This window comes from Accipiter gentilis, chromosome 14 (assembly GCF_929443795.1).
Source record: "Accipiter gentilis chromosome 14, bAccGen1.1, whole genome shotgun sequence".
Classification (NCBI taxonomy): Eukaryota; Metazoa; Chordata; class Aves; order Accipitriformes; family Accipitridae; genus Astur; species Astur gentilis.
This window is the reverse complement of record NC_064893.1, coordinates 25,186,590-25,214,127: the sequence shown is the minus strand read 5'-3', so window position 1 is coordinate 25,214,127 and position 27,538 is coordinate 25,186,590. Positions and strand designations below refer to the sequence as shown.

General features: G+C 39.3%; 2 protein-coding genes across 2 annotated transcripts in view; both read right to left on the bottom strand.

Annotated features, from left to right (window-relative positions):
* BCAS4 (breast carcinoma amplified sequence 4) overlaps window positions 1-27,538 on the bottom strand; it is a 93,387-nt gene that overhangs the window by 46,534 nt on the left and 19,315 nt on the right. The window lies entirely within an intron of this gene.
* On the bottom strand, window positions 7,199-26,073 carry PARD6B (par-6 family cell polarity regulator beta). The gene is made up of 3 exons (XM_049816790.1): window positions 25,739-26,073; window positions 20,611-20,833; window positions 7,199-11,471 (listed from the first exon to the last, which is right to left on the bottom strand). Exons 1-3 carry the CDS (start codon window positions 25,802-25,804, stop codon window positions 10,642-10,644), a joined length of 1,119 nt encoding a protein of 372 aa, XP_049672747.1. The 5' UTR covers window positions 25,805-26,073; the 3' UTR covers window positions 7,199-10,641.

The window sequence follows — 27,538 nt, the reverse complement described above, 5'->3', positions numbered from 1 at the left end:
GCAGCCGCCGCTCCGCTCCGCCCCGCCGGCTGCCGCTCCTCCTCCCCGCCCAGGCCCAGCGCCTGGCCCAGCCAGCGCCGCCGGGGGCTTCCCGGGGCCGCGCCGCCTCAGCGCTCCCCGCCCGCCCGCCGCCGCGGGCCGCGCGCGCCACCTAGCGAGGCAGGGCGCGAGGCGGCAACGGCTGCGGCGCGAGGCGGCAACGGCTGCGGGCCCGGGGCGGGCTGCAGGGGCCGGGGGTGCCGCAGCCGGTCACCCGCCTCCTTGCGTTCAGCGTTAACGCCCCGCGCCCCGGTGGGGAGCGAGAGCCGTAACGCCCCTCTTGGAAGCGGCAAGGGCCAGAGGTTTATTGAAAATTTTTCTTCACAGTCACGACAGCTCGCCCGCGGAAAAATGATTCGACAAAACCAGCACCACCGGCGCGAAGCTTCCCCTCCCTGACCACTGCATTTGCCCCTCTTAGAAAAACTCGATTTTAACAGCATTTTGCTTTAACGAGCCTGTACTGCAGCCTAGAGGACAGAGGCCAAGATATGCAATGACCAGACACGATAGACTCAACGTCTGTTTTTTAAGCACTGAGAAATTAAAGGCTGCAGCTGAAAACACAGCTTTAAGGTGCTCAGAATTTCTCTGCGCCCTGCGTGCAAGGTATTCAAATGACTTGGTTAGAGACACTCAATTTTTACATGAGGCAGAGCAGAACTTCTGACACAACGCCTCAGTCACAAAAAGAGCCTGTCCTTCTCCCGGGGATGGAGCCGTGAGAGAGTCCCTGTGGAAGCCTGCTGTTAAAGAGACTCTTCTTAGGCCTTCTGGATGCTTCTTCACTACAGAAGATGCTCCTCCTTGCATAAGGCTCCTTTAAAACACACTCTTAAACCAAAGTGACATTTTAAAGGACAGATGATCAAGATGGAGTTGAGACAAAAATAGCCATCTGTTCCCGTTTGTTCATTGTTCTTCCTCTCCTAAGTAGCAAATCAAGGATTGATAGAGAGAACAGGGGGAGGATTTCTCAATAACACTGTTTCTTCTCCGTAAGTGTTATTCTGGGTTGGAAGACATCAGAAGCAACCTGCCCTTGAAAGAAGTTTGGCCCATGGATCTTGTACTGAAGATTCATACTAGTGTCAAGTGGATTGTGTACTAGCAGGGACATAAAGCAACATGCAGTATTTCCCACTAACCAGTTTGAGACTATCTAATTTTAGAACTTTATACCATATGAAACTACTTTTGAGTGCTTGCAGAGCTAAAGGCAGGGCACAACAGGCCTGCACTGTCATCCAAAGCTTCTCTTGGCTTTGGATAAGACCAAATTATTGCTGAATAATGGGAGAAATTTAAATTCAGTTTTAATTTGGCATTGTCTTATGAATGCTATAAGTCTGTAGTTCGCTGAGAAGATCAAAGCAGCCAGGCTTGAAGAGGTAACTGAAGCAACAGAAGAAAGAGCTAATAGGTTGCAGGATTTCCCCCAATCCTTTCTCAAGAGTAGAGACAAACAGTGAGCTGAACCTAGTCTATGTCATCCTGGCAATAGCACCATCAGACCCTTTTATGCTGCACTTGTGGTGACTAAAAACCTCTTATCTGAAAAATCATAAGGCATTTGCAGAACCTGATCTCCCACTAACCAGCACTGCATAGAGGAGAAACACATTGCATCTCTGAGCACGTTATTTCTTGTTTCAGTTGAAACTCTCCAGGTCCGAGCAGCCTTCTTGCTATGTATTTGCAGAGTTAACAACATAGATCTGTTCTCTGCTCAGCCACTCGGGTACCATTTATGCTGTAGACCCCAAGGGTTTGTATTCTGTATCTTTGAAAGAAGTGTTTCTATCAGGGAAAGATGCACCAGATAAAACTTCAGTGAGATTTGGAAAGTGTATTTGGGAAGCTTTAACAGATCAGAGTGAAACATTCCTAACTTGTTCTGTATCACAGATTAATTTAACTGTTACAAAACTAAGTTATCTATCATGGGAGGAAGAGCATGAAGAGGTATGTTTAGAAGAAACACAAGGAGCCAGGCGGAGTAATTTAGGTGCTTTAAAAGTGTAACACCAACTTAAGATTCCTCCCAATTATTTCATACAGACTATGCCATCCATGTGAGCTTTAGCACTGGTATGAATTATTTACTGTAGAGGAAACCTCTCAAGAGAAAACAGTGCTAAAAAGAACAGATCATGCATTGTATTTCTGTTTCTATGACCAAATGGCTTTATGATCTCTGCCCCTCAGCTGTAATGATAGGATAATCTTTCCATCTTCACTATCCCAACAGTTTATCAGTATAAAGCACAGTCAAAATACAACGAAAGCCACATGTTGAACTACTTCATTTTTTGAAGATACTAACTTTGCAGGATGACTCAAAAAATCAATTTTTCTACATTACACAGGCCCAGTTACTAACCTCCTGAAGTATTTTTGAAACAGTTAATAGAATTTCATTGTTTAATAAAACACCCAAGTTGTCTTTTGCAAGTGGTTTTTTTTTTGCATTAAGTTTTAGTTCATTTGTTCGTAAGTTTTCAAAATGTATCTACTTTTCTCATTTTACAGTATAGGACAGAAAGAATAGGAGGGGCAGACTTAATAACAAGGTTATTAGGGGATTTGAGCTATTAGGATTTAAAATTTCTGAATTACAAGTCCAAGCATTTTATATAACCTTATATAGCATTCAGAAAGTCAGAGAAATCTACGTTTATATATTCAATACTTTCACCTCAGGGTTTTAAGAATTCCAAATCCTTTGCATCCTTCAACAGAAAGATGAGAACATCACTTTTTTCTTTTTTTTTTTTTTTTTTTTTTTTTTTTTTTTTTTTGAGGTCCACAATGTCCGGAACAATACCAAAGCAGCAAAAGAAAAAAAGCAAAGGCCTTGTAGGAATTCCAGTGTCTCACAACAGGAATACCCTTTCTATGCCTAGAGGCTATTGTTACAGCTATAAGGGTCTAAAGAAAGAAGCCAGGCTTGCAGGTAGAGATAGTATCTTTTATTTGACCAGCTTATACCACTTAATATAATAGACAAACTTTTGGCTATTGCAAAATTAAGCATTCCTTTCTGCAATATGCTGCGGCTCTTACCTCCTTCCTTAGTGTATCTCCTATTTGCTTCTTACTTTTTACTCTTATGTCCATTTTGTCTTGCAGCTGTGAATAACTGGGCACTTATTTTCAGAACCAATGTAGACATGCCAGATTATGATACACATCAGCTATGTCTGGTTTAACCACACCAATAAAATGTCTTTTATACAAGCATGAACCCCTGCACTGGATGATGTCCCTACCTTCTCTAGCTCCTTTCACATCATCTGCTGTTCTCATCTGTTCCTCAAACTCTGTTCCTTTTTTCTGAGCATTGCCATTGCATCTGTGACTACAAAAAAAAAAAAAAAAAAAGCCCTATCTGTAACTAGGTATTACCAGGCACTTCAAAAGAAAGCATTCTGAAGAACTCATTGCACCACAGAAAAAAAGAACCATGTTCTCCTGTGGAAAGTAAATGTAGGGCCAATATTATATACTTTCTTAAATGTAACATCACAGAGCCTGATACAAGTCTTGCATGGTGATGAAATGCAAGGTATTTCCTTATACTATCAGGTAATAAAATGGCAGTTCAAGAAGAAAGGAATGTTAATTGGAAAGACAAGAAATTATATGTTATTAGCAACAGTTCTGAATTGCTGTAGCAAGAAATGCTGGTTAAATAGCACAGCACTTCTTCAAATCGCTTTGTGCTTTGTATTTCCAAAGCACTTTTAAAATCAAGCATACTACATTAAGTCCTCAGAGACAAATTTATCTCCTGTTTGAGAGGGAAAGTACACAAGTCATCTATCATAGCTGCACAAGGAGTCTGAATTCTTAAAGCTTGGCTACAATCTCACCTCTCCAAGAACCAGCTGTACCATTTCTTGCATACTTCTACAGCATCCAAGAACAATATTGTTAACAGTCCAACACATTTTTCCTCATGTTAGTATTGGAAGCCATCTCTGAAGCTACCTTGAAGCTGATTATTCCTCTCTAGCATTACCTGCAACTATTACACAATATTATCTGAATATTGATACTTGTATTGCAAGAAACCCATATTCCTCAGAAGTAATTCAGGGAAGTCTGAAACTAGAATGTCACAGCTAGTTTTAAGATAACAAGAAAACTTCAAACGGGTATTTAGCACTAGCCTAAATCTTTTTTTTGGTGGTGTACCAAGGAAAGGAGGATTTTCAATTGATTACTTACGAAAATCCCAGCAAGTCTTTGTATCTGCAACCATACGTGAATTTTCAATTTCATAAAATAACTGAAGTCCTAACACCTTATTAAGAGCTCATCACCTTGAAAAAGTTAAGTACTGCTGGCATTTAAAGGACAGATGTTATTGCATGGTATTTAAAAGTTGCATTCCTTCCTCAAGGAGGCAGCACTAGGGAAAGTTACAGTCTTCCTTTACAATTAGTTTCTTAGTTTAGGAAAGCTACCAGTACCTATTACAGTGTTTTGTAGAAATACTGTTGCTGACCTGCATGAGTATGCATTTTATTCTCATTCCCTTAAAGTGTCCCAGATTAGCTTCTGTACTGCACCTCCACTGCAGATTGAGTCCAGGTCAGTTAGCATTAATCTACTCTCCTAGTTCTTGTCCAGCCTAAAATGCCCCATCAAGCTTACTTTATCCTCATAGATATATGCATTCCTGAGGACATGTTCCTTAGTCTTTGCTCCTGCAATAACCTACCCCCTTGATTCTTGGTGGATTTTACTTAGGACAAAGTCTCTCATACACGGAAGCCTGCTGGAAGGCACAGAAACATTAACGGATACCGACAGTCCAGCTAAACAGTCTGAACTCTAGCTGGAAATACCACATCCTGCCTCAGCGAAAGTACCCCCCACACTCGGTGTCTGTCCCAAGCCAAGGGACACTGGAGGAGATGCACTTGCAGAGAGTTCGGGTCAACACCAGACTAATTCTGTGGAAGCATACCTTACATGAATTAGTGTCCTCTAGATTCAATATATTTTTGACCTCCCTAAAAATGGCTTCTTAGGGAGATAAAATTCATTATGAATCAAATAACTCAAAGCTGGTAAGTGGAAATAATATTCAGTTGCACTTTTTCAATCCATCTATTGATACTTAATTTCCTTATACAAAACTGTTTACACACAGCATTATTGGGTTTTGCAATCTTTTTCAGGCTGATCGGTCCTCTACTATTCAGTTTTGTTATACTTAAAACATCCTATAATGCAGATGACATTACTTTTTTTTTTTCAGTCTGGTATCCTTTCTGAAAATAAGCAATTAGAACTGCACGTTATATTAAAAGCATTTCTGAACCATAGTTTTATACAGTAACATTATGTTATCAGTTTTGTCTTTTACTCCTTTCCTTAACATAGTTTGGTTCTTTATGCTAGCAAGTAGGGGGCTGATGTTTTCACTGAACTATCATAGCCCAGGACGGGCTCCTGAGATGCAAGGCTGCTTGGCATTCAGTATTACATAAGCAAAATTAAGACACATTTTTTTCCCCACACATGCACAAAATCTACACCAAGTTGTTTGCCATTTTATTGTCTAAACTTGCAGTACATCTGCAATCCTTCAGATTTTGCTCCTCATTTTTCATATCTACTTTATTCAAAATATCCAATACTTGAAAACTTCATCTGCAATATTAGAAAGTTACTTGCTCCCACAACAACTCACAGGTTAAAGAAGAGTCAGTAATCTGGAAATCTCTCCCATTTTCAGAGCCTTATGCACTTGGATAGAAGTCCTGAAGTTAGAAAAATACTACAGCTGAATTTTAATACAGGCAGGATGAGTTTTTAAAGCTCACATTATTTCAAGAATACCATAGCAATTTCAGCATTCCTTTAGGGAAGGGGTGAGCTGTCAGGATCTGTGCAAAGTAAAGGTATTTCTTCCAGCTACAAGACATTCAGACTCAAGTGCACAGATGAAATGGACTGGGTTCTTTCAGCTGCATACCAGTATTAAGATACTGTAATGCTGTTCTCACTCTTTTTGTCACCTCCGCATAGCTACGTAGGCAAGTATGAAAAGTACTGAACCATAAAACGAAACTAGTCATGCGTATATGAAGGAAGGTACAGAATAGAAATCATATGATTGGCCCCAAGACCAGCAGTCACTAAGGCCCTACACAAAAGGGCTAAACAAAACTCAAGTCTTTTGTCACTAGGTAAATGTTTACAAGGGCTTCCAAGGCATTAGATATGGGAGAAAACGTTTGCAAGTGGAATGGGTTCACGTTAAAACTTTAATACAGACAGTTGTACCAAATACTTACAGCAACAGTAAAAACCTCCACATCATCAGCAGCACTTGACAAAAGTGACAGAGGATGAGGAACCATCTCCCTGGTCTCATGACCTAAACTTTACTATGAGGAGTCCTCAGGCAAGCGATACAATGAAGATTCATTATTTGCAGCTACTGTAGGAATAAGCACATCACAGGTTAGTCAACAGGACTGAGGGACAAATGTTTGAACCCTTGCATACTTTCCATGTGCAGGCAAATGTTTAAGACTGCTATGAAAACAGAACCCACTTAGCTGCCCAAGGAAAAAAAAAAAGCCCATCTACTTTCACACTTGAGAACAGGAAGATACATTCTTCCTCATTTTTACTTATCTAACAAAGTAATTGAGAAAAAACCATTTTATTTCTATATCCATTTATTATTCCAGTCTGTAAAAATATAAGACTAATATACAACTACATCTAGCTTGATTTTGTAAAATCAATCTTCATTCAGTGAGATACCAATGTACATTATACATTAAAGTTGTAAGAAAAATACTGATATTTGACATTTTAAACAAGTTCATTCATGTAAAAATCACATTGCAAGTAAAATTTAATTAGAAAATACATAATATTCACAAAAATACACATGTTAAAGACAGCTTGTGAGAACATTGTCCTAAATTTAATTCAGCTGTGGAAAAAAAAAAAATGATTCACAGTTAGGCTTGACTTATCCAGTACCATAGCAGAACTTCAAAGTAAATGCATCTTAATTCTATTGAGAATTTGTTCTTTTTCCTATTAAGGTGCACTTAAATCTCCCAGTCACAAGTAAGGAATGACTTGTACCCCCACTGTGCATGTACACAACATGTAACACTAGTCAAAGGAATTTTAGTTTTTAATTCCATTTTGAAATAATTTGGATACTTATAAATTAATTTATAAAATCTGGATTGAAAATACAATTTACATATACAGGATACTTAATACACAAAGATTACATTAATAGCAGCGTAATATTGTCAATCATGCGTCGCATCTTCACTATCAATTTTGGATTTTTATTTTTATTTTTTTTTTTTAGCTAAAGATAAAATCTATATAAAACAGTCAAGCCTTTAAGTATTTTCTTCCAGGGAGAAAATTGTAAAGATGTTAAAAATTTAGGAGGTAGTGAATGAAAGGCTAACAATATCAGCACTATTAAAAAACCTTATACTGAACCCCAGTATCATTTATATATAAAATTAAATTTAGCTACTCATAATCAACCATTGATCATCCTGAAGTAACAATTTAAAAATATTTCATAATTAACAGTGTACGCATTAGTAAGATATGGAAGAACTTTAGAAACTTTATGGTAACTGCAGCATTAAGCAATTGCATGCTGTGCAGTCTGTCATTGTAACTGTAAATACACAGTTTTAAAAAACCATTTTTAGGTTTATTCTTTAATGTTTTTATCAAGTCCCAAATGCTTTGTTTTACTACACGTTACCAAATTTCTGTAAAACAGAACATGATGTGTGTCAAAAAGAATATTCTCTCACACTTACATTAATCAGTTTGCAGGAAAGGTCCCAAGAGATGAATTCTCATGCAATTTAGAGTAGGACCCTAGTTAAATTGCTACAAGTCCTTAATACTGGCATATATATTCAAAATATTCATGCATCTGTTATAAGTACAGATCAGGTAACACAGTGTTTGGCAGCACACTAAACTTGGGTGTTTATACCTAAGCAATAAGTTACCTTGCAACACTAGCATTCTCAGACTCAACCCTCCTGTATAAGTTGAATAGCTCAAAACTATTATCCAAGCTGCAAAATACTAACGTACCACATTAGTCCCATAATGTATTTTCACTGAATGAAAACATTACACCTGTATTAAGTGCACTACCAGTTCATTTTCTGTATCTGTGGACCTCATTTCTCATCCAAGTGCCTTTATTCCTTTGATTATTCACAATACATTCAAGTAAACAAAAGGCACAGAAGTGCAAACTAGCATAATAAATGAAAGTCACCCTCCACTGATGATTTCATACAGGAAGGAAAGTGTTTTGATAAAGGAAAAAAAAGACATTTTAAAGTAAACAATCTTCCTTAAATAAAGGAAGCGTAGAGCAGCACTTACAGAAAACATGTATAGTCAAAGTCTACATGTTGCAGAATGAACATTTATTTTCCTCATTTCACACTAAGTGGATGTAGTCACTTAATTTTTAATAATTATTAGCAAAATAAGTAAAACACTTCAAAATTCTTGTTCGTGTTGGAAAAGATACCAGGGCCTCTCCGTATGCGCACTGAAGAAACCATAAATAAATCCAATGAAGCAGAACTCTAACTTGTATTTGCAGAGTGCCATTGTCTGTTATGCTAACTCTCCATAAATGAAAAGGAACATGAATACCTTTCTTGACATCTATGAGACTTGAACTCCAATGGTATTGAAGGCTTGAAAATACTACTGCTCATGAGATACAAATTTAAAATTTGCATTTAGTAAAATTAAACAGCAGTAATTCCTGAAGCAATTTTGTTTACATCATTACAAAAAAAAAATCTTAAATAACAGTTTTAGCCTCTGATATCCTACAAAGACTTTTACAGATGCCTTAACTCACAGCTAGTCTCTTGTTAGTAAAGTTAACAGAGGTAGATGTTTCCTCAAAATAGACTGAGGGGGAAAAAAAGGGGTTAGTCTCCTTTCCTGCTCATCATATCTCCCCATAGGGTAGAAAGAACATGCTTCCAAGAACCTAGACTACTGGCTCTGGTAAGCACAGTACCACAGTACAGAACTGGCAGCATCCTACTTCTTTCTCAGAGGTTGATATAGACTACTGGATCCCTGGTGAGAAACTCCATCCATCCTTCTCCCCAATCCTATTAGTCCCCATCTCATTTTCCTGCCACAGCTTATGTTCCCAGAGGAGGGTCAGGCTGGGAACTGAGTGCCAAAGTGGTAAAGCAGGAGATAACTAAAAGGGGAAAGGGGAAAATAATGCTAGAAGCCTCTCCTTGCAATTCTTCTAGTAAGTTTGCAGCTGATTACATGCATACTTAACACTTGCAGTATCAGGACTTGTCAACAGTATTTTGTTTTACATATAGCAACTTCGTAATATTCTAAACACCCAGCCAGTGGTATGTAAAAAGATCAGCATTTACAGTTTAGTTCATTATAATGAATTATTTAATATCACATGGCTCAAGCAAGTTCTAGTAAAGCCTTATTCTGATTTAAAACTTTTTTTAAATTCAGGGATTTAATTTAAGCTGTTCTAACTTGTTCAGGTTTGAGGAAAGTAACTTTTTACATAATTCAGACTTACTACAACAAACTTTTGCTAGTAGAAACCTTTACAGCCTCTACCAGGATTGCGATTTTAATAGATTATGTTATTTTATTTCCATAGCATTAAGTTAACATTTGATTTCTTTGAAATTTACTGGGATTAGCAACTAAATACAATGATATCCTTAAATATTACAAACTAAAACGAGAACAGGTCTTTGATGCGTGTTAAGACTTTCACATTTGAATTTCAAAATCATAGTCATTAAAAGTAAGCTTACCTGGCCATTAAAAACAATAAAGGTGCATAACTAATGAACCTGTGGTTGCACATTCACTTACAAAGGAACAGTCAACTTCAGAAGCCCCCACCTTCAAACCCTGACCATTGTCAAGTTGCTGACCACTATCATATATCCCTGTTGCTCAATATATCAGTCAGGAAACTGGGCCAACCACCAACATCTCTTCCCACCCCACCTCCTGCTTATTTTTCGGTTTCCTCATACACAGAGCCACGCAAACAGCTCTACCAGCTAAACAGCAGCCCAGAACAGGAATGAAGTGTAAAGCAGCTCCATCACATGTAAGCAGCACTTCAGATGAACATGAAACCACAGTACATTAGATAGCCAACCTCACACAATAATGGAAGTTTACTTCTATAGAACCAGTAGTATTCTGCATTTAAAAAAAAAAAAATCAAGTACCTTTAAAAGAAAGCTCACAGCCATCTCTTAGCTATCCTTCATTTTCAATTTAAATTTTCCTCATCCAATTTCAGTCATTTATCAATTATTTTCCATCTTTGTGAAGTATTTACACTCAAGTGCAGAATTAACTGAAGTTAGTCAACTTGCATAATTTTGAACTTCTTGTATTTACTTTTTTCCTTCCTTTTAATATAACTGCAGTGCTCAGTAGATGGAGAGGTATAAAATGTATTACATATTAAGCCAAATTAAAACATGTATGGCATCCTTACTTAATACAAAGTACACCAATGTAATTTCATAGTGTTATTATAGTTCCATCTTCTTCTAATGACTTATGGTCTGGATCTTGTACTTCATATTCCATGCTAATGCTGCCTGCTGAATGATTCAAGTTCATCTCATTGGAAGGAAGGAATCCATTTTGCGTTGACTCATGAAGGAGTTCAATTTGCGTCAACGATTCTAGGCTTTCGCTGGTAGGTGCGGCTTTTGGAATCTGCTGTGGCTCACCACTATCTTCAATAATAATGTCCTCTTCATCACTCTCCTCTTCTCCTTGCAAGAAATTTGCTAAAATATTTGGTGTGCTACTTGGAAGGCTAGATTCAGTAGACTGACCAGAGCTGCCAGAAGTCCGACTGTTCCTCACAACATTATTTCTCTGATTTGCTGGTCTTACTGTAATGATCAGGTTACGGCTGTTTGCAATCATCATGTCTGTAACCTGATCAAGGCTTTTTCCTGAAACCTCTATTCCATTCACCTCCAGTACTTCATCATTGACAGCCAGTAGGCCTGTGCTTTGAGCCAGACCTCCGGGGACAAGCCTAGATATGAAAATCCCCGGAACTTTCTCTAATCCATGTGGTGTTACTCTGACACTAGAGCCATCTCGTATATAGAATCCAAGGGGTTTGTCAGTTCCGTATTTGTAAAGTCGTACCCTACGATGGGTTTCGGGCAGAATATCTACATCTATAATAGAAGACACTGGTCTGAAGTCTTGTGGCATGCTAATGACAATGTGTGGTTTCTTCTTGTGATTATCTGGACGTAACACATTTGATAAGACATTTTTCTTCCTTGTCATAGTATCCGTACCAAAGGCACTGTAGTCTGCATCTTCTGTAAGACATAGCACATTGATGATTAGATCACTTTATATGTGGTCCATATCGCATTGCTATAATGTTTTAGGTTAGCAGAATGAAATATCTAATCTAGGTTTCTGGCTTGCTACAGTAGCAACATTTCTCTCTACACATGAAACAAAAGCTTTAATGTTATGAGATTCAAAGTTTGTAATACTTTTGGTTTCCTTCTACCGATGGAAAGATAGTACACAAAAAAATTAAAGCAAATTAGCAGCAGTAGAGACACAAAGAACTATGGCTGCTTGAGAGAAAGGTTAGAATGGAAAGAGCGAGTACATTCCTAGAAACATTTTAATTTTATTCAGAGTAATTCTACTTGTTAGTTTTCTCTCCTCAGGTTTCAGATCATTGGAAAAGAAAGAATGAAAAAGGGAAAGCAGCCAGTGTGCCTATTATTGCCTAGTCCCTGGAAGCTAGCCAAGTGACCTGGATTCAAACTCCAGAAAGCTTATTCCATTCTGCACTCTCTTCCCTGCCCCCATGCAATGTAGGTAAAATGGCTGTGGAGCAGAAACAAAGAGATCCTGCATACAATTACTTCAAGCAAAACTGTTCATACAAGCAACGCTGTAACTGCCACAATTTGATACAGAAGTATGCAAATGGCTTAGAATTTTAAAAAAGAAAACATATGCAAGTCATACAAATACTTCTAATGGAAGAGAAAACATGTTCTGCGGAAGCAATTCTGATGTCTGAAATGCCTATTTACCAAAGGAAGCTTCCATTTTTCTTTTTAATATGCAGCAACTCTCCAAAAACAATGAACCAAAACACATTCAGATCTGAGCTTCCTCAGATTTTACACTTGTATTTTTGCAATGTTGCATAGATTACTTTTTTCCCCTGCAGTGGATAAAAAAAAAAAAGCAGAAGTGCTTTGCACTAACCCTGGGACTCAGAGAAGTTGGGATTTCTTTGTATTATCACATTAAGATGCCACTGGTACAACCAAGAAAGTTAAAGAATTGGTATACATTTCAATCTGTGAATTGAAATAACTGTGGAAATGCTATCCTAGTGTGAAATTTCCAGAAAGCTGTCAATGAAAAAAGTACACCATGAGAATCGGTAAGCCAGAAGATTATTTTTTTTTTCCTAGGCTAAGATGAAGATATATGGACATGTACCAGTTATATTTGGACTCTTCAGATGCTTTAAGCAAAACAGAACAGAGAAAGTAGTTCTGAAACAATAGTCCAACACTATTCCAGCACGTAATACTAACTCTTCCCTTCCCCAGACATTAGGGCTGCTGAAAACAAGACGAGTTTTTTAAGAATAAAAAGATAGGTCTACTAAGGCAGCCTTGGATTTAGTATTCTAGAAGATAAAGGACAATAGGAAAAGAAACAAATTTAAATTAGCCCACAAAAAACCCAAAGGGATTTATTATAAACTCATACGTTGTGTGTACACAATAGTAATAAAATAGTTCTTCAACATGGTTAAAAAAGTGTCCCAATGATGACCTCATTTAAATTTCTTAATTTTTTTTTGTTTACAAAAATAATCATACCTTAAGGGAGACAGAGCTGTTTGCTAAAGACAGAACATCTTTTGCATTAAAGTTTACAGATAAAGTTGTTCAACAATTTGACACAAACAGGAACTATTTCTGAAGACAGCTAAGTCTACACAGCCATACTATACTCTGGAGTCACTTTTGTGACAAATCTCAGTTACTTTGGGATAACATGGATGCCTCTGTAGAATATTATATCCACCTTGCATAGTTAATTTTTACTTCTGCCATTTCTCAGATTTGGCCATCTTTCCCTCCAGACTGGAGTTACTAAATGAACAAAGGCAGGACTAACACAAATTCTTCCTCATGTGTTAATTTAGCACAGACAACCCACACTGCTCTCACTTCACGTGAGAAAGTGCATATTGACAGCACACTAGGGACTTTTCTCTCCCATTTCACTCACCGAGACAGCCTCTGCAAAATCTGCTTCCCGGACACCTTAGGATCAGCAGGTAAAAATGAAGCTAAATCAAGGACTGGGCCAGTAAGAACAGTGTGAAGTTTAACAAAGACAAGCGCAAAGTCCTGCACCTGGGATAAGATAACCAAAGAGCCCAGTACAGGCTGTAATCTGTGTGGATGGGAAGCAGCCTGCTGAAACGGACCTGGGAGTCCGGGTGGACAAGCTGAACATGATTCAGCAGTGTGCTGCTGTAGCAAAGGCAAACTGGATCCCTGGGCTGCATCTGCAGGGGCATCACTAGCAGATAGAGATGTGATCAACCCACTACTCAGCGCTTGTCAGGCTGCACCTGGAGTACTGTGTCCAGTGCTGGTCCTCACAATTCAAGAAAGATGTAGACAGACTGGAAAGGGTCCAAAGGAAGGCCACGAATACGATCAAGGGGCTGGAGAACTTGCCCTATGAGGAACGACTGAAGGAGTAAGGCGTTTTCTCTCTGAAAAAGAAAAAGCTTGGGAGAACCACACCACAGTTATTTTCATTCCAGTACTTAAAGGGTGGCTGCCAAGAGGACAAAGACCCATGGAGAAGACAGGGCAATGGTTGTACTGCGAAAGGTTTAATCTCAATGTAAGTAAGTATTTTTCTTTTTTTTTTTTGTCTTTTTTTGTTTTGGGTTTTTTTGTTTTGGGGGTTTTTTTTGTATATTTTTTTTTTTACAGTGAGAAAAATCCATCACTAGAAGAACCTCCACAGGAACGCAGTGGAGTCCTCATCACTAGAGGTTTTCAAGATGCAATTGGACAGGGTGCTAGATAATCTCATCTAGGCTCCCTTTCCCATAAAAGGTTGGGTCAGATGATCTTTTGAGGCTTCTTCCAACCTGGGCTGTTCTATAATTCTAGGAATTGTACAAGGAAGAGTAGGAAAGTAAAAGCAAACGCAAGAATCTACACTAGCTATGCTTGAGAACATCAGACGATTGTGAATACAGGAAATAATTTTTATTTTATAGTGACATCTGAAAGGTTCTCTCAGAAAAGCATGGAATTACTATTGTTCTTCAGCAAAAGAGGTTAAGGAGAAAAAAACTGTAATTTAAGGTTAAATTAAAATAACATTAGATGTCAACATCAAGCAAGAAAACTTTAGAAATAGGCTAAAATCTGTTCTTCGGATGCCAAAGAGTGTTGTCAGTTGTATTGAAAAGTGAGTTGATTAAAAAACAATCCAACCGCCCAAACCAAAGCATATAACAGGTGGACTATGTCTGGAGCATACCACACGTCCAAAAACGCAAACTTACCATTTTCTCTGTAAAATGCATTTTGGGATATCTAACTGACTGAAGATCAGCCATTAAAAATCCTGTACTCCATTGCTGAAGACTAACATGCTGATTTTTCAGACAACATGGAACAATTCTTTTAATGTTTGCTTCAAATTTATGATCAAAGAAAAAAGTGTGAGAAGTTTTGCCCTTATCTCTACTGACAACCCATCCAACCAGTTTTAAGTTAGACATCAGGTCGTTACATTGGGAGGATTTTTGCAATTCAATGAGTTGCAATAGTTTCTCTTTTTTTATTTGGAACTACAATCACTTACAAAACAACTTGGAAAGGGCAATTGTGAAATAAGATACTAGACAGAAGGACCTTGCTTTAAATATCTTTTAGTGTTGAATAGTGTGAAGTAACAGAATGACAGCAAGAAAAGTGATAGTATAGGTGAAGATTTTAGACAAACAATAGACAATGGTTACTTGAATATGAGAATTAAGAATGTTAATGAGTGCAAAAGTTATTTTTTTTTAGGTTATGGATTTTCCCCTTCCCCACCAGCAGCTGGTATGCATCTTAGTGATATCAAAAACTATGTAAAAACTTTTTTTGTGCAGTACATGTCTAAGTAGTGTAGATGTCTGATACTTTAGAACTCTAGTTTTATGGCTGCACAATCAATGGTAAATTCAACAAGACTAAAGTATTCCAAGGACCAGAGAGATATTGCGTGGACAAGAAGTGTCATTTTGCCTCATTTAAAAAGCTTCACTTTTTTGTTTTGTAGTGGTGACACTTTTCCAGACATTTAACACTGCATTGCTCCAGAAGAGCTCTGTTCTTTGGGAAGTTCTCCAGAGAGCCAATGAGTAAGTTGGAAGCATTTTGACTGATTAGTTCCATATTGTTCAGAGGTTAAGCCATATTATGCCTTTTTTTTTTTTTAAGAGTAAGCTCATCTAAATGAGATAGGAAAATTGCACATGCACAATTTATTTGTGCTAAAGTGCAAGTTGCTAGTGAAAACTCTAGGATATAGGTACTAATTTATATATTTTATTTATATATTTGTACCAGTGAAGCACTAGGTTTCTACTGCTTTCATTACAAGAGTTGGTTTAGAAACAGTACATAGGAAAACAGGCTATCAAAACATTGTCAGAATTGATGTTCTTACAAGTGCTCTTCCACATGCATTGCAACTTTAAAAGGTATTCAGTTTGGGTTTTTTTTTCCTTAAATTCAAAGTGCAAACATTCAGATTCTTGTCAAAGAATCAGACAGAGTATCTGGCATTTTACACATTGTCATATCAAATGTGTATCATATTTGACATTCCCAGCTTGTCACAGGGGGCTGTAAAGCTTCTTCACCTGCATAGCAGGCCACATACCAGGATCCCTTTCCTGCCATTCATGCCTTCTGTGCCTACATGGTGAATTTGGCATGTACTACACAAACATATACATATTTATTACATCCAAGAAGTAGATTTATTGTGCCCTGCAAATGATCACAGTAAGTTTGTGCCCTTTACCCAACAGTTAGACCTACAACTATTCACATGGCTTTTCACAACTTCCTTCCCCGACAAGAACAGCGAGTTCACAAAAATCATCAGCCAACCTGCCTTCCCACAACTACCAGCTGATAAGGCTTAAAACTTTTGTCCAAATCAAATTTCTCAGTAAAGAAACACGAAGATCAGTTGCAAAAGGACTGGCTTTGAAAGAAATATGTCAATATATCTGTATGTGAATTAACAGATTCAAAAGTGCTTTTTAAACAAAAACTAAGATTAAAAAACATTTACTGGAAGAGACATGAACTTTAAAAGTCTTTCAGAAGACATATACAATCACAAATCTTAACACTGAACTGGTGCTTTTGCTTTTAGAAACTTGCTTCTTATCATGACATATTGAAGTAAAAGCATCCCAAAATTGCAAGTCATACGTCAAAACATTTAAGAAACTATAGAGCACCAGAGAATAGTTGTTTTGCATTGTAACTAGTCTTAGTCTAAAAACCCCAAAGTAGCACAAACCTTAAGATACACAGCTAAAGTTACGTAATTTGTGGGAAAAAAGAAATAGTGAAAGGTTGATGAAAACTCATCTCTGCAAATCTCAGCTAAGCAGCATGACTCTGTTTAACCTCTCTTCCACTGCTAAACAAATTTTCTGAAGCAATACTCTCAAGTACAAAAGCATCTTTGTTCTGGCACCTAGCTAATCAGTTTAAGGCTGCAGCAGAAAATATTTTGGCATAAAGCCAAAGGACAAGGTGTTAACTACAGATAGTGTTAAGGAGAACGTCCACACAGTGCAAGAATGATTTTTCCCCCACCAGTTTCAAGCTCAAGGTGGCACCAATCTGTGTTTACTTATTACATGAAATCTAAAACAAGAGCCCACAAATGCCAGATCTGGTTTCAATTTAACATTGTTCAAGACATATTTTAAATGTTTTCCTGATCCAATTGCAATGCAATGTAGTTACCCCTCAAGAACTAAATTTTCAGAACCCCCAAACCATTAGTACATTTGAATATAGACACAATTTAGCATTTTTTAAAATAAGCCCCAACAAATCTTGTCTCTTTAGTCACAAGTTATAACAAAACATGGTTTTAGGAAAATAACTTATGTTTTTAGGAAGAGGACTCAGAACAGCTAGGATATTCCATAGAGAGCTGTTTAAAAAGCCAACTCCTCTTAGTCTTCACTAAAATAAAGCTTCTGAATGAAAGTCTATCTCAAGAGGCACAAATGAATTAACCAAAGAACCCACTTTTTACTATATATAGCCATGTACATGGAAGACTTGCATGAGTTGTATATTGTAATTTAATATCCCACAAGTTGAGTTTTAGGGACATTATAATGAAATGTATTTTTTATTAAGTTATCATCTCTGTTATTTTTGTATTTACAATGCAAAGTCCCCCACATCGAACCACCCTTCAGGGTCTGTGCGGACTATGTGTCATTCCCCCCCCCCCCCCCCCCATTTTATCTTCAGCAAGATTTTTCTCACAGACAAAGTGACTCTCATACATCTGGATTTAATCATGATACATCACTTTAACCTTTAAATTCCAGATGTCAACAGTACCTGTTAATCTGTTAAACTGCAGAATGAAATTCCAATAAGCAACTGTTTTCCACAAACTGATAGCCATTCTTGACTTGCGCACTATGAAGGTCCAGTTTAGATTTAGCACTGGAGCAGTTTAAAATATTTTAAAGTAATTTAGTGAACTACAATTAGAAGAGTCTAAGAGGAATAATGTGATTTGGTTTCATTTCATTACAGGATCTCTCGGTTTCTTACCACATTAACAAATACACATAAATGCTTAGGACAGACAACTTTCTAGCTTTCATAAATCAGGAGTCAAAATCAAACAGAACAGAAAAAGAGCGCCTACTCTGGCATAACAAAACTTCTGAAATTTCAGAATCACATTATTACAATTGTCACGTTTTAATAACATTGCAAAAGCATCTTGTTGCTCCCATTTCAACTCCTTAAGGTGTTCCTTGGATGCAATATACTAAGAAGTTAATACTATTTACCCTGGATTTTATTGTACTCTGCTCATACCTTATGTTAGCTTTCCACAAATTGCATGTAGCTTCTAAATAGGTAAGACAGTATAATAAAACTTCCTGTCTTTTAAGACAGCAAAAACTTTCTCTCTTCCCCATAGTGGCTTTTTGCCAAAGATCTTAAATTCCCAACTATTATTGCTGGAAATACAAAAAAGGCAGAGTTCCATTAGAAAACCCTCAGAAACTTTTCCAGTGATTTAAGAGAATGTACAAAAGCCACAAGAAGCCTTGCAGGTGCAAAAGTAACTTGTGTCACTTATTAGTTATAGTTCCAACACAGACCAAAGCTGCCCCACCAATAGCAGGCATTTGTTCAGACACTTGATTTTCAATTTCAGAGGTAGAGCCAATAAAGATCTGTGCAATCGGATTAATCACACCTAAACAAATTACGCTGCACAAATTACAGCACATCTCTAACACCTGCAACTTAACTTTAGTTACAGGCAAATTATCCCAAATAAAATACAGAATCAAGTTATTTCCTTACTTTCAGTCAAACAAACCTCTGTTCTATACATGGCAAAGATGCTAATGGAATCAAAGCCTCAATTTAATCAACAGAAGTGATCAAAGTGGTTGCAACCAATTCAGAACAAAGCACAGTGCTGGAAGTGCTGGACTCAGATGCCAGCCTGGGTTCTTTTTTCCCTAAAACACTACAGCCAGAAGACTAGTCTCAAAGGGAAGATTATGACAACTGATACTTTCTACATAAGTTTATCATGCCAATAATTGATTAGCAGGAAAAGCTAAGTGGGCTAATGTTATTTCTAGTTCTGTGCATTGTATCAATTCTATTATCAATTCCTCATAGTAGAGTAATAAATAATCCATCATGCTTTAAATAAAGGTACAATGAAGGTATAAGATGCTATGAGTGTAACACTAGTAACAGTCAGCATTAAACATGTAACACTAGTAACAATCTAAAAACATATGGTGTTAAAATATAAACTCAATAATCCCAGGCTGACAAAGTGGCTTATCTGTTCTCGTCATATGGCTACTGTAGGAGATTAAATGGAATCATAGACCTTTTCTACCTCTATGTTCTATTAGAGCAAATAGTTCATTCCTTTGGCAATTCAGGACTGAAAACATAGGCCTTACTAGATAGACTATACTATCCTCAACACAAACAAAACAAACACATTTTGCCAGCAACACAGCAACTGGCAAGCAGACACACTGTTTTTGAATATTGTTTTTTTTAATCAGGCTGTTGTGGAGCTTATTCATTTTTTGGAGTGGGAAAGTTGATAAAAAGCTTCCAATGCCCATGTATTTTCTAAGAAAAATAAGCCTGTCTTAGCAACAACCAGAAACAGCACACGTCTCTATAAACAGCAAAGCAAGAGACAGTCTGCCTGCTATTCAAAGATCAGTTGAATCACTTGACTGCCCCATTATGACAGGAATCACACATGCATGTGTTCATATATATACACACACAATGCATGCATACTCACACCAGTATGCAAGTAAGAAAACCAACAAGTACAGAAATTAAGTTTTCTTGACTTCTCTGGATTAACACAATTGCAAATCACATCACTAGATTCCCCCTTCCCCTTCAGTTCCATATACTGAACATTATCTCCTGAACATAAACAAATACAACTTCAATTTTTTTTTTTCCTTCACGAACAAAAGTAGACACTAGAAGACAACCAGAATTTTTTGCCTAGAACACATGCTATTTTTAAAGGCAAACCAACAAACTGAGCAGCACTCACATTTGAGGTTTGCTAACTGAAATAAGCTTGTCATTTTGAAAGTTTCAGAATGTTTTATTAGGAAAGTGTGATAAGAGTAGCATATTACAAAGTTAGTCTTTAATTTATACTGACATTTAATACTTCATGTAATAAGACTTTCAAGATTCCTTTCCAGCCTGTAATGGCCTCTCTTCTTGTCTCGATCAAGATCGGAATTTTAAGTGAAAGGCATCCAACATACAGAGCAGAAAAGCCTAGAGGTTCAAAGTTTATTTTCATTTGTTTACACAAAACCAGAAAGAAGCATTTGCTAGAGATTTAACTTGACTTTAACTGAAGTAAACACAAGCAAAAAAGCACAAGGTATAAATAGGTTGCCCGAGGAAGCTGTTGCAAGAAAGATGAGTTGTGAATACCTTTAATGATCCATAATTATTATGGAATTCAACATGATGAAATAGGACTGAAGGGTTTTTTCCTCCATACGTCACACTGTTTACTGCAACGCAGTAAAACTGGATAAACAGATGATTCACAGATTTCAAGTGCACTTACCTTTTCTCTGAATAAAAATCCTGAGTAGAGGATTAGCTGTGGAAACTGCTTTATGATAATTGTCATCATTATTGATAGGCAGCAGGTCTCCATGAACGTCCGTATATCCCACTAGAACATCAACATTTGGTATCTTGTGCACATGCTGCAATAATCCATAGAACTCCTCAAACTTTCCAGGTTTGGATCTCTCCAGAGAAAATCGTCGAAATTCTGCTCCAAACTACAACAAAATATATCTTACATCATTAATATGGAAATCTAACATGCTCAAGCAATAGAATGATTTGAATGTTAAACCAGAAATGTCATGGAATTGAAAGTGCACTAAAACCTACCACCAGTAATTTTGAAGTGGCATAAAAAGGTCAGTTTAAACTGGTTTAGGTTCCCCCCCCCCCCCCCGCCAAGTTATAAGTATTTTTGATCTTGATAAAACATGTACTTTTGAATATGCAAAAGTTGTTTTCATTGTTCCGTTTAGGTCAAAGCATTCACTAATACAGGAGTTTAACATTAAAGTGACAAACTAGAGCAAGAATAATTGCAGATTCTTACATGCTTATGAAACAGCCATGTTCTTGGTAAGGGACAGAATTCATACCCAGCATTGATGTTGGTGGCTCAAAAACAAGATGATGATTAACCTCCTATGGTATGTGACTACCTGGAACTTTTTCAAACAAATTTCAGTGCACTTTAGAACAGTATGTATAGATTGTTACGCAGCTATGGTTAGCCTATGCATGACTGAGTATTTTTTGGATTCGCAGTTGTTTGGACAAGAAATGAAACAAACACTTGGATCCGAAGACTACAAAGAACGTCTGCTGCTTTTCAGTACAAACTATGTGCAGTAAAGCTTTAGTGAGCTGATCTCAGTCAATTCTACTCTTAACTAGAGATATATGAAGGAGGCAACCAGCCACTACTCCTTAAGAACATTCAGAAGATTTCCCTGCATGATCAAGACTCAAATCTTGATCGCATAGTCTTTTAAAATGTGGTTGTATCCAGCATATAAAACAGACAAGATTCAGAAGATATGCAAAAAAAAGTTTAATCACTGACACTGTACTCTCAGCTATAGGATTTCCATTTAGTTGGTATGATCACTCAACAAAAAAAATCCAGCTCCCTACTCCACTCGAGCTTCAGTCTCCTAAATCACCTATATAACAAACACTTATTAAAAAACAATGCTAGCAATGATTCAGTGGTGGTAGGCATAAGACTAAACCAGGTGCAAATAAAAGAGTAAGCATTTGATGTAGTCTAGACAAATTGTAATTTTAGCATGCATAACTGGTAAAGTTAGTGTTCTGCCCAGCATGGGCAGGACCCAAAGGAAACAGAATATTGGATAAAAAAATTACTCCAAAACCTCCATATCAGGCAGACACAACATACCAAAGATGCTAAAAGGAAATAAGAGATAGAAGCAGCCAGGTTACGAAAAGCAGACCAGCTTGTGTTTGAATTAAAAGGGTAATAAACTAATCATTAAAAATAGAAGAAAGTCAATTGGTGGCATTTTTTGTGAATTCTATTGCTGACCTACAGTGAACGTAATTTCTTTAGCAAGTTTAGTTTTAAGCAGAACATAAGGGCACATGGAAAAAAACACTCATTGACTGAAAGTTTGAGTCTCAGTATCACATACTTGGGTATGCGTTACACACACTAGATGTGAAGGTGCACTTTATTACCAAGCCTCCAGACCAACCATTATCTCACATTTGATTACAAGCTTTTGGAGAATAAAAGCTTTAGAGTTCTCACATACAAACAAAGGAACGAAAATAAGGAGACAAGGACCCCGTTGTTGGCACATTAACACCGTGCTAACTCAAACACAGCATAGCAAAACAACCTACACCTTCCAATACCCCACCTTCCTCCGAAAGTTTCAAATAAAGGAATTATCTGGGAACATTCCTCTTCTAGAAATACTCCAATTACAGTTACATTAACTAACAATAAGGCATAAGGGATGATTCATACCTGCTTACGAGCAAAACAAAGACAAGCCTGCAGGAAGAACTCCCGTCACAGTCACATCAGAAGCAGCACACTTAATCATGACGTCAGCTAAAGACTTTATCCTGTGTCTCATATCTTTCTTCAGCTATGTGAAGCATGAATGCCACAGGAATTGTCCACACACTGCATAAATTTCAATTGTTTGGCTTCAAAAGACTACATAGTTTAAACATAATTCAGTAATAAAAGTTTAAAAAGCCAACAACCTTACTGTCAATTTGGAGTTAATGATAAATCTTATTGCAGCAAGCATACAAAGGGCCAGATTTTCAAATGTTTAATTTTCACTTTTTCCACGTTGCTTTATACATAGTTGGTGCAAACACCAAGAGACTAATAACGTGGCCATTGTTTTCTAACACAGTTTGCCATATGCTCAATATTATTAAAAAGCAAATAAAAGACAAAAGTAAAACTGCAATTTCATAGTTTATTTTGATCCCCTGAAATGTTTTCATTTTATATCAAATGTTGTGCTCCATTCGATTAAATAGAAGTTTAGAGGAGATGAAAGATTGGAAGAGACTAACTTAAGATGAGAAGGCTTCTTGCCACCTGAGCTCTTTACAAATGCATGCTGTTACACTGGTAACTCATATGGGAAAACACAGTACAAGCTATGTCAGCCAGAAGTTGCTAGAGATACTCACTTAAGACTTACTTATGAGAAACATCTTTAAGTCCTCTGTAACACAGCATACTGCTACTATACTGTAAGCCTCCAGCAACAATAGAACATGAACTACAGTAACCATATCTGTCTTATCAGCACATTGGATTTCATTCTGAAAAAAAAATACTATTCTAAGTCATAAGGGGACAGACAGACCTAAATTTTATATCTAGAGAACTAGAATTTTTATTTTGGGGTTTTCATACCATCACCAGGAACTCTAGTTTGGGGTATAAAGTTTTATTTTCTATGACAAGAAGAAGAGCTAACTGGAATTAATATACTATGGGGATTCCCCAGGGCAAGTTCAGACCAGTTACCCAAATTGAATAAACTAGACTAACAAAAGGATTTTGCTCATATAACTGCAACTACAGTTGGGCTGTGCTGGCACAGCTTTTGTCAGTTGGGACACAATTATTGATTTGGAGTATCTAAATAAAGAGCTGTACATCGCTGATTAACCTTCAAAGCCTAGACCACTCCACAGTAATGGTCCCCTCTGCCTCCCACACAAGCCTTTTTTCTTTCTCTTTAGAATTTATTCTTTTCATAAAAGGAAGATGACTCCTATGCTATATTAAATCAAGGTGCTGTTAAATAATGCATTAGCAACAAGTAGTTCTAGGAATGCCTTGAAACCTGCTTCATAATATGCACTTAAGAGACAGTCCCTATTCATTAGAACTTCTACACTTCTCTGTACAAAGACCAAAAGAACACATCACACAAGTGATCCCTAGATATATTTTAAATCAAGGAAACACACACAGTGGGGGAACAGTAAGTCTAGAGTTCTGGGCTGAGGCAACAAGTATTTTGTTTATAAACACATTGTATGGATTGTTTTAAATCTTGCAAGAACATAAATAAAAAAAGACTTCACCAACCATAGTAACAGCTATGCTTAACCAGTATTTGAAATTATAGCTACGAGCTATTCCTGTGCTTTCTGGTTTTGTCCACATGAAAGTTAATTTAACACTTCAAAGAAAACCATCATCATTGAAGCTATAGAGACCAACCATAAGTTTTCTAGAAGTTTCAGCACTATGTTATCCTTAAAAAACCACACAACACCACAAGTCATGACTGCTTCACCTGTACTGCTGCTGTAACACTTGATTAGCAGGAAAGGAAGGTACAGAATATAGACAACACACTGTAGACCAGTTTAAAAAAGCCTACAAGAGACATTTTTCTACCAATGGAAGAAATACAGTCCCATGTAGGTAGGCTTGCAATTTGCTTAGACAATGAATAGGGGATTTTTATGTCAAGTTACACACATTTATTTAACTAATAGGTTGACACTCCACCTTATACTGCACATCCAACACTTCTACAGCTGTTAACTGCAGAATGACATGTCAACAAAACACTACAAGTCCAACCCAGAACAAAAATCTAATTTCTTTCAGAACATCAAGTTTTTGTCAGCAAGACTTTGTCTAACCAGCACATGAAAAAAATATAACAATAGGAAGAACAGATCCAGATACACCCATGAGAGAATTTACAGAATTGTGCAAAGCTTTGACAACAAGAAACTGTTGGTATAAGCCGTAACATATGGATACGCACTCATAAAACAATTGCCAGCGTAAAATCCTCAGATAGCCTCTAAAAGATGGCAAGCTCTACTTTCAGGTAAGTTAGCCAGGGCTTACCGCTACCAAGAAACACAAGCTATGCTCTACCCCACCAAAAATAAGTACAGAAACAAACAGTCGCTAAGTTAAACACACCCAAAAAAGTACAGAAAGGGTCACTAAGTTAAACGAATGCACTCTTTTTCTAATTCAGACAAAGAACAGGTTTTGAAGTTTGAATCCTAACTCCCAAGTATCTCTTTTGGCCCAGATATGCCGAATACCCACCCCTCCGTAGGTTTTTTTAGCCTGCGCAGAAACGAAGGGGCCAACTCCACTAACCTGTTTTCGTAGAACTCTTCAAAAACACTATATTCCCACCCCTCCGCAGACAGCGCGCCCAGTAAGCGACACCACCACCGAACCCTTGTGACAGCCCCGCAGCCCGAGGACACCGGGGGCAGCCGGCTGGCGCGGGGGACCGGCAGGTGGGGAAGGGAGCCCGTCGCCAGCCGCAGCCCCGCGACCACCGCCGCCTCCCTCAGCCCGGCGGCCTGCGGGGCGCCCAAGCGACACCGGGGGCCCGTGCACCGGCGGACGCCGGCCCCTCGCCCCCGGTGCCACCTCCGGCAGGTGAGTCAGCAGCTCTCCCTGCCTCCCGTCCCCTCCGCCGCCCTCCCCCGCTTCTCACCGCTCTTCTCCACAGCGACGCTACCACCAGACGCCCCCGCAGGGCAAGGCCGGGCCAGGCCGGGACGGGCCGGCTCCTTCCCCGCCTCACCGCCGCCCGCGGCCCTCAGGCGCGGTGGCCAGCACCCACCTTACTCTTCACCTCCATGGTGCCCAGGCCCCGGCTGCCCGCAGCCCCGCGGTGAGGCCGGTTCATGCCGCCGGAGGGTCGGTGTCTCCTCTCCCCCCCCCTCTCTCTCTCTCTCTCTCTTTCTCTCCCCCGGGTGCCCCCGAGAGCGCTGCGGGAAGGGGGGAGAGAGGCGGAAGGGGATGGCGAGCGGCGCGGCCCGAAGCCAACTAGCCCCCGGCAACCGCGGCCGCTCCGCCGGCTCCTGCCGCCCCGACGCCTCCGCCCTCAGACAGGGGGGAGTGGGCGGGGCCACGGCGGCTCCTGGCACCTGCCGCGCCGCCGAGCCAGCGGCCAGCGGCGGGGGCGGGGCAGGGCAGCCGCGCTGCGCCGCCACAGCGCCGCCACCGCGCCTGCGCCGCAGGGAGGGGCGCCGGCCCACGGAGGGCGGGGCCGCGCACCTGCCGCTGGCGAGCATGCGCAGTCGCCGGCCGGCGAGAGGCGGGGGCCGCGCACCTGCGGCTGGCTTGGCGGGGTACCAAGATGGAGGCGGCCGCCCGGCGCGGGTGAGGAGAAGGAGGAGGGGCTGTTGTGGGATGAGGAAGTCTGTTTTTTTTTTTCCTTCCTTCTCCTCTAGGGAGCAGGTGCGGGATGCGTCTCGGCAACCTTTGCCCTGGAGCAGCCGGGTCTGGTGTGTACACACAGGGCTGCGGTGGCTGAAGCGCGGTTTCCCGCCTTCTCCTCAGGCGCCTCAGCGCGTAGCCCCCCGTGACGAGGCCGACCCGGCCTCCGGCTGCGCCCCCTCGCCCCGGGGAGCCACCAGCCCGCACCTCCGCGCCTTCCCACAGCGCTGGGGACGCGGGGCCGGCAGCCCGCCCGGCCTCGGCGGCTCGCAGCCTCGGTGCTAGGAGCCCCCGCGGCCGGGCTGCCCTGGAGGCACCCAGAGACCTCGGGCATCTTGGGATCCTGCGAACTGAACACAGAAAGTGCAGCAGTGTTAGTTTATGTATTGACAGGTTACATAATGTAAGCCTAGGTCGGGCTGAAAATTTGAACTCTCTTACTCTCTGGGATGCATCTGTATGCCCATCCAGGGCGTGAAGATGTTCGTGGGGTTTGTTTTCGTTCTAACCGCGAATAATATTGCAGAATCCGGTAACATGTCAGAGTGGTTGTCTTAGGTATCCTTCTTGGTATAATTCTGAGAGAGCGAGCAGTTATTTTCATATAAAGGTCTGCTTAGCTACCCTGAGAGAGGTACTGACAAAACTCCATAGTGGAAAGATCATAAACACAATCTCAAGAAAAATGACTTTTCACTTATATAATTTTACATGTATTGGCAAGAAGAAAGCACGTAGATTAGTTCTGTCAACAAACCTTTGAAATACAGCTCTCTCCCTAATCTATAAACCTGATGGAAGAGAACTCGGCCGGAGGTATCCTTGTGCAGACGGCAGTGAAGGGAGTTCAAACAATTCCTTGCACTTGAGGCAAGGTACGAGTGTCTAGTCAGTTCTCAAGTCTCGGTTGGTAATCAGTACTTAAAGAAAAAACATCCAGTGTTTAATCACTTAAGTCGGTGCCATTTTTTGTACAGTTGTTCTCACTCCCATAATGCCAAAGGCAAAGAAATTGCAGCTATCACCCAGGCCAAGTCAAGCTGTAATTAGTACAGAGGATATTGTTAAGTATAGTTTGCTGTCAGACAGTGTCTAGGCTAATTCAAGTCTTGCATCCTTTATCTAGCATGTTTCGGTTTTACACTACAAAAGGATACATAGAGAATTCAGTCTGTAAATTTAGATAAAATCTGTGATCCTA

Bases quoted from the DNA above. Each gene is read 5' to 3' on its own strand.
- PARD6B (XM_049816790.1), bottom strand. From the start codon at position 25,804: ATGAACCGGCCTCACCGCGGGGCTGCGGGCAGCCGGGGCCTGGGCACC. The intron at 20,834-25,738 runs GTGGGTGCTGGC...ATTTTGTTGTAG, and splicing joins CCATGGAGGTGAAGAGTAAG to TTTGGAGCAGAATTTCGACG. The intron at 11,472-20,610 runs GTAAGTGCACTT...TATGTCTTACAG, and splicing joins GATTTTTATTCAGAGAAAAG to AAGATGCAGACTACAGTGCC.